At 45.4% G+C, this 6,377-nt stretch overlaps 2 protein-coding genes across 2 annotated transcripts; one reads left to right on the top strand and one right to left on the bottom strand.

Annotated features, from left to right (window-relative positions):
* The first annotated feature begins 146 nt into the window (after positions 1–146).
* LOC121572080 (cytochrome b-c1 complex subunit 7) lies at positions 147–2,220 on the top strand. The gene is made up of 4 exons (XM_041883966.2): positions 147–190; positions 923–991; positions 1,118–1,284; positions 2,016–2,220. The coding sequence occupies exons 1-4, from the start codon at positions 172–174 to the stop codon at positions 2,091–2,093; spliced, it is 333 nt and encodes a 110-aa protein (XP_041739900.1). The 5' UTR covers positions 147–171; the 3' UTR covers positions 2,094–2,220.
* Positions 2,221–3,860: 1,640 nt separating this feature from the next.
* On the bottom strand, positions 3,861–6,144 carry LOC121572962 (leucine-rich repeat-containing protein 14B-like). Its single transcript, XM_041884998.1, has 2 exons — positions 5,647–6,144; positions 3,861–5,010 (listed from the first exon to the last, which is right to left on the bottom strand). Exons 1-2 carry the CDS (start codon positions 5,688–5,690, stop codon positions 4,335–4,337), a joined length of 720 nt encoding a protein of 239 aa, XP_041740932.1. The 5' UTR covers positions 5,691–6,144; the 3' UTR covers positions 3,861–4,334.
* Positions 6,145–6,377: the final 233 nt, after the last annotated feature.

Raw genomic sequence — 6,377 nt, forward strand, 5'->3', positions numbered from 1 at the left:
TGTAATCATATACATTAGATAAATGGGAAAATATTTAGGATAATTTCAATTCGTGTGATAATTAAATGTTTCAATTTTGTGCAGAGTTGCGCAACCGCGGATGACCTCTTTCTCAGGACGTCATTTTACCCACAATTCCATTCAAAATTTTCTTTTTAGACACAAAACAACATGGCGTCGAGGGCACCAGGTAAAAAAAATAATCACCCGTCTTTTAAGCATTTTTTTAGTCTTAAATCGAGATGATACATTTCATATATTGATGAATAAAGGTAATATTGATTTGTGAAAACATCAGAAGACGATGCAGAGTGTTTTGGTGTGTTCAAATCCATGTTTTTAAGGACTCTTTCTGGTGTCCTCTGAGTGTCCCCGCGGAAAGCAAGAAGGATTTTGTTAGCTAGCTATGGCAAATCAAGGAAAGCTCAGTGGTTTGTGCCAGTGACATATTATGCTTTTAAATTAAATGTATGCCAGTTGGCTAATGGATAGGTAAAACAGTACTATAACAGTTAGTTATAATAATCTTCAATGTTCTGATCAACCTTCAAACGCCACGCCAATGCATCTTGATGATTAATTAACAGCATCTAACGTTACCGGTCCCACCTAGCTAGTAATCTGTAGATTATGTCATGTTATCTACTAGCAATCTATCCACTTACCCAGCACAAATGTAATGTTTGCAGTTGGAGTGCACTCCTTGGTTCGCCCAAATAATACTACTGTCAAACCCTCCCTCCAGTCCCTACTTCTGTAATTCACTCAATTCTAGTGGATCCACTCCAGCATCTTGGATAAATGGATAATATGTTTAGGTGTCTCGTTGCTTTTGTACTATAGTGATTGCAACTGGATTTTTAACTGTTTTAGTATACGAAATCTTGTTGACAAGCAAATTTACTTCTGGTCTCCCCCACAGCAGCTACCGGCAGACTCCTGGTCAGCTTCCGTAAATGGTACTACAATGCCGCCGGATTCAATAAAATTGGTAACAGTCTTTTTGTTGGTTTGTTTTTCTATTTGGGGCCACCTGTAATTAATTCACTCAGTCTTAAACATCTATAAACTTCAGTTAGATCTCGCCTTGACACTTTGTGGATATTTTTGGTTCCAGGTCTGTTGCGTGATGACACGATCCATGAGGATGGCGATGTGAAAGAGGCCCTGCGGAGGCTCCCAGAGAAAGTGTACAACGACAGGATGTTCAGGCTCAAGAGAGCCCTGGATCTCTCCATGAAGCAGGCGGTTCTCCCCAAGGAACAGTGGACTCAATATGAGGAGGTACAGCAGACCTGGGCTCAAATGTCATTTGAAATCATGTCAAATACTTTGTGATTGATAGACCTTGCCTGGTTTAATGGACCAATAAAATGGTCCCAAAACTGCAAACCCCACTCATCTGGCACTCCAGGCAGGCTAGAGCAAACACTAAAAGTATTTGAAAGAATTCAAATTGTATTTGAACCCAGGTCTGAGGTACAGTGCATATAGTCTCACACACAAGAGTTTGTACAGGAATGGCTTTGAGATGCCACTGGGAAAATGGAAGATATGTCAGAAGTTTCATAGCAGTTGATGTTATAGTGCAGGAGTATTCAACTCTTACTCTATGAGGCCTGGAGCCTGCTGGTTTTCTGTTCTACCTGATAATTAATTGCACCCACCTGGTCCCAGGTCTAAATCAGTCCCTGATTAGAAGGGAACAATGAAAAAATGCAAGGTCCAGAGTTGAGTTTGAGGGTTATAGTGTAACAATGGAATGAATGGCAAAGTCTAGCCTCTCAGAGGCTAAGGTGGAGATATTGTTACCATATTGATAGGGCTTAACTAATTAAAGAATCTACATGAAGCAAGTAGGAGTAGAGACTACAGGTTGGATTGGAATTGGGCAATAGTTGAGGAGTTGGGAGATGCCTATAAAGCTGTTTAATGTTGAAAATGACATTATGTAGAGTTGGTGGAAGAAAGTCGACAGAACTAATGTTTTGTTTCTGTTTGACCTTTTTCCGTAGGACGTACATTACCTGGAGCCTTACCTGAAAGAGGTCATCCGTGAGAGGAAAGAGGTTGAGGAGTGGTCGAAGAAATGAGATGGCTCTGGAGGGCTGATGTTCCTTCTCTTTGGTCTGGTGTATGGTTGTCCTCTGTTGTAATATTTAAAATAAAGTGTGCCCTGTGGGAAGACTGCTTATTAAAAATAAAAATTTTTGGAAAGGATGTACAAGTGTGGAGAGTTTTTATGCAGCGTTTCAAGATTCTTAGAATAGCTTTTGTGTTAAGATGCGAACCAGGATGTTGATCCCCACAGTAATAGATGTTTATTTATAGTGAATCCACTTTAATCCCACATTTTACACCACTTTTGTCAAATCAAACTTTCGTTCTGTTGTCATAATATACAAGAAACATCTAAACCAGAATATATACAGTACATGTAAATACATGTTTGGTATACAAGTAGTACTATTCTCAACTAAACTCTGCAAAAAGAGGACCCTGTCTTTCAAAGATAATTTGTAAAAATCCAAGTAACTTCACAGATCATTGTAAAGGGTTAAAACACTGTTTCCCATGCTTGTTCAATGAACCATAAACAATTAATGAACATGCACCTGTGGAACGGTTGTTAAGACACTAACAGCTTACAGATGGTAGGCAATTAAGGTCACAGTTATGAAAACTTAGGACACTAAAGAGCACTTTCTACTGACTCTGAAAAACACCAAAAGAAAGATGCCCAGGGTCCCTGCTCATCTGCGTGAACGTGCCTTAGGCATGCTGCACGGAGGCATGAGGACTGCAGATGTGGCCAGGGCAATAAATTGCAATGTCCGTACTGTGAGACGCCTAAGACAGCGCTACAGGGAGACAGGACGGACAGCTGATCGTCCTCGCAGTGGCAGACCACGTGTAACAACACCTGCACAGGATCGGTACATCCGAACATCACACCTGCGGGACAAGTACAGGATGGCAACAACAACTGCCCGAGTTACACCAGGAACGCACAATCCCTCCATCAGTGCTCAGACTGTCCACAATAGGCTGAGAGAGGCTGGACTGAGGGCTTGTAGGCCTGTTGTAAGGCAGGTCCTCACCAGACATCACCGGCAACAACGTCGCCTATGGGCACAAACCCACCGTCGCTGGACCAGACAGGACTGGCAAAAAGTGCTCTTCACTGACGAGTCGCGGTTTTGTCTCACCAGGGGTGATGGTCAGATTTGCGTTTATCGTAGAAGGAATGAGCGTTACACCGAGGCCTGTACTCTGGAGCGGGATCGAGGTGGAGGGTCCGTCATGGTCTGGGGTGGTGTGTCTCCGCATCATCGGACTGAGCTTGTTGTCATTGCAGGCAATCTCAACGCTGTGTGTTACAGGGAAGACATCCTCCTCCCTCATGTGGTACCCTTCCTGCAGGCTCATCCTGACATGACCCTCCAGCATGACAATGCCACCAGCCATACTGCTCGTTCTGTGCGTGATTTCCTGCAAGACAGGAATGTCAGTGTTCTGCCATGGCCAGCGAAGAGCCCGGATCTCAATCCCATTGAGCACGTCTGGGACCTGTTGGATCGGAGGGTGAGGGCTAGGTCCATTCCACCCAGAAATGTCCGGGAACTTGCAGGTACCTTGGTGGAAGAGTGGGGTAACATCTCACAGCAAGAACTGGCAAATCTGGTGCAGTCCATGAGGAGGAGATGCACTGCAGTACTTAATGCAGCTGGTGGCTACACCAGATACTGACTTTTACTTTTGATTTTCACCCCCCCTTTGTTCAGGGACTCATTATTCCATTTCTGTTAGTCACATGTCTGTGGAACTTGTTGAGTTTATGTCTCAGTTGTTGAATGTTATGTTCATACAAATATTTACACATGTTAAGTTTGCTGAAAATAAATGCAGTTGACAGTGAGAGGACGTTTATATGTATATAATAAGTACTCAAATAATGCATTACTCTGATTGCCACTCATGAATGGAAGACCAAAATGACAATTTACTCTATACTATAATCGAACGCCAGTTGCATGTCAAAAAAATCCCATGATAATGGGGCAGTACTTATGTCAAATATCTGTTGCAAGTACTTATGAATCAGTACATATGTATATAAAATGAAGTTCCTCAAGGCCTTCATATGCATTCCCAATAGTCTAAAGTTGTCTCCTTCCCTTTATTTGCACTGATTTCTTAGATGTCTTTAGATCAGTGGAAATGTAAATGTGGCAAGCCACTATTGACGATTGAGAAATATGAACCCTTTGTATTGCACACACCCTTGCTCTATCAACCCTCTATTTCCCGCTCTCTGGTATTCTACCTGTACTTTAATCTACCTCTTTGTTGGATCTCCTGTTGTCCACGATCTTAATGGTATCAATAAAGTTTCCAATGATGCTGTTGAAGGATTTCACCATGGACACCCCCAGCTCATTACTGGTCTCATTGATATCTGCGTCATAAGCGCCCAACAGGGGGGTGACTACCTCCACGTTCCCCCTCCCCACCCCCTGAAGGATCCCCATCAGTTGACCTCTGACCACCTGGAACATCTCCCTGTCGTACTGCAGCAGCACTGTCTCATCCAGGGGGTAGGTGACGTCCTCAGGGTAGCAGTCCCGAGGCACTGGCAGCTCCACGTACCTCATGGCTGGGAACCCAGCAGCCAGAGTGGAGAAGAGGCGGCGCAGGGCCGTGGCGGTCAGAGGGTTGCCCAGTATCTTCAGCTCCTCCAGGCCGCGACAGGGAGCCAGGGCCTGGGTCAGGATGTCCATGTGTTCGTCTTCCAGGTCACAGTCCTCCAGGGTGAGGCTGTGGAGGGTGGCGGCGCAGCGCTGGAGGAGCTTGATGAAGGTGGTGGGGAAGAGGCCGCACACGTTGTGACCACTTATGTCCAGACTGACCAGGTTCTCACTGTGCAGGCTGTTGGCCAGGTAGGCCATGTCCACACGGTTCAGGTTACAGTTGGCCAGCTCCAGGCATTGCAGTGGGGTGGTCAGGGGGCTGTGGACAAGGCCAGAGGTTCACAAATGTATTGTAGTCATTTTTCACTATTTTGCTATATTATCACTTGTGCGTGTGCATGCTTGCAATGTGTGTGTGGGTGTGCGCCTCATTTCACACATGCTTGACAAAAAACAAAGCAAATATGAAAGCTTTACAATGCATACCAAACTAATGGACAGTGCAGGTGTCAGCTTGTTGTTTTGGGTCATGACGGCTATATCAATGTCAGCCGTAAATGACACCCTATTCCCTTTAAAGTGCACTACTTTCTACCAGGGTCCAAAAGTTTTCTGGTCAAAGGTAGTGCACTATATAGGGAATAGGGTGCGATTTGGAAGCGGACAATATCAGCCGTTAAGTGTTCCTTGGTTTCTGGCCGACCTGCAGATTTAGCAGCAGTCAGCTGTCTACATTCTCCCCCACAGCCAAGCAACAAAAACTAAATGCAACTGAGTACAAACTGAGTACTGCAAACTGCAGCCCCCATGCTATGATAGTACACAGTGGGAATGCATCAGCTTGAATTGACATCCCCAGAGCTATATATACAGTAGACATCAATACCTAATACCTATGCACACACATACACATGCACACACACACTCTCCCCCTACACAGAGGTGAGCCCCTCACCTTAGCAGTCTTCGCAGGTGTCCGGTGAGGGTGGAGAAGCCCATGTAGAGCTCTGTCAGCTCAGTCAGCCGGCTCAGCAGATCCCCAATGGTCGCCAGCAGGTGGTCTTCATCCGAACCCAGCCTTCGCACGTCCAGATTTGGACCAGGTCGTGGAGGAGGAGGGCCTTCTCATGCAGGTAGCAGGCCTTGAAGAGGAGCGGGTAGAGGTTGTACGACTCACAGCTAAGGTTCTCCCTGGCGCTCGGGCCACTCTGAGCGAAGCCCTCAGCAGCGAGGAACCTCAGGCTCTTCATGGCTCTCTCTTCTCTATTCTGTCTTCTCCCTCTCCTGTCCTCGAGGTCTGGGTCTTGAAGTGTTAGGATCGACCAATCAGCCCTTGTGACTGGATGTGTTTGTGTTGTTGCTCTCTCCCCGTGTGTTGATTCTTTGTCTCTGCTAGTACTGTACATCTGTCTGGACCTCGTTTGCTGTGGTATCGTGTGGCGAAAGAGAGGCTTGGTGCGTGTGGTAGGTGAGTGGGAGGGCTATTTTTGGAAACAGCTGTCTCATTCCCCTCCCTTCGCCTCTATTTGCAACTTTCACCGTAGCAACAACCTTTTCCTACTGCTTACTAAATTAGGCCCAACCTCCCTCCATACCGCCAACATTGAAATTACCTGTTTATGCAAGCTATATATACATTTACATTTACATTTTAGTCATTTAGCAGACGCTCTTATCCAGAGCGAC

This window comes from Coregonus clupeaformis, chromosome 8, assembly GCF_020615455.1.
Source record: "Coregonus clupeaformis isolate EN_2021a chromosome 8, ASM2061545v1, whole genome shotgun sequence".
In the NCBI taxonomy this organism is placed as follows: domain Eukaryota; kingdom Metazoa; phylum Chordata; class Actinopteri; order Salmoniformes; family Salmonidae; genus Coregonus; species Coregonus clupeaformis.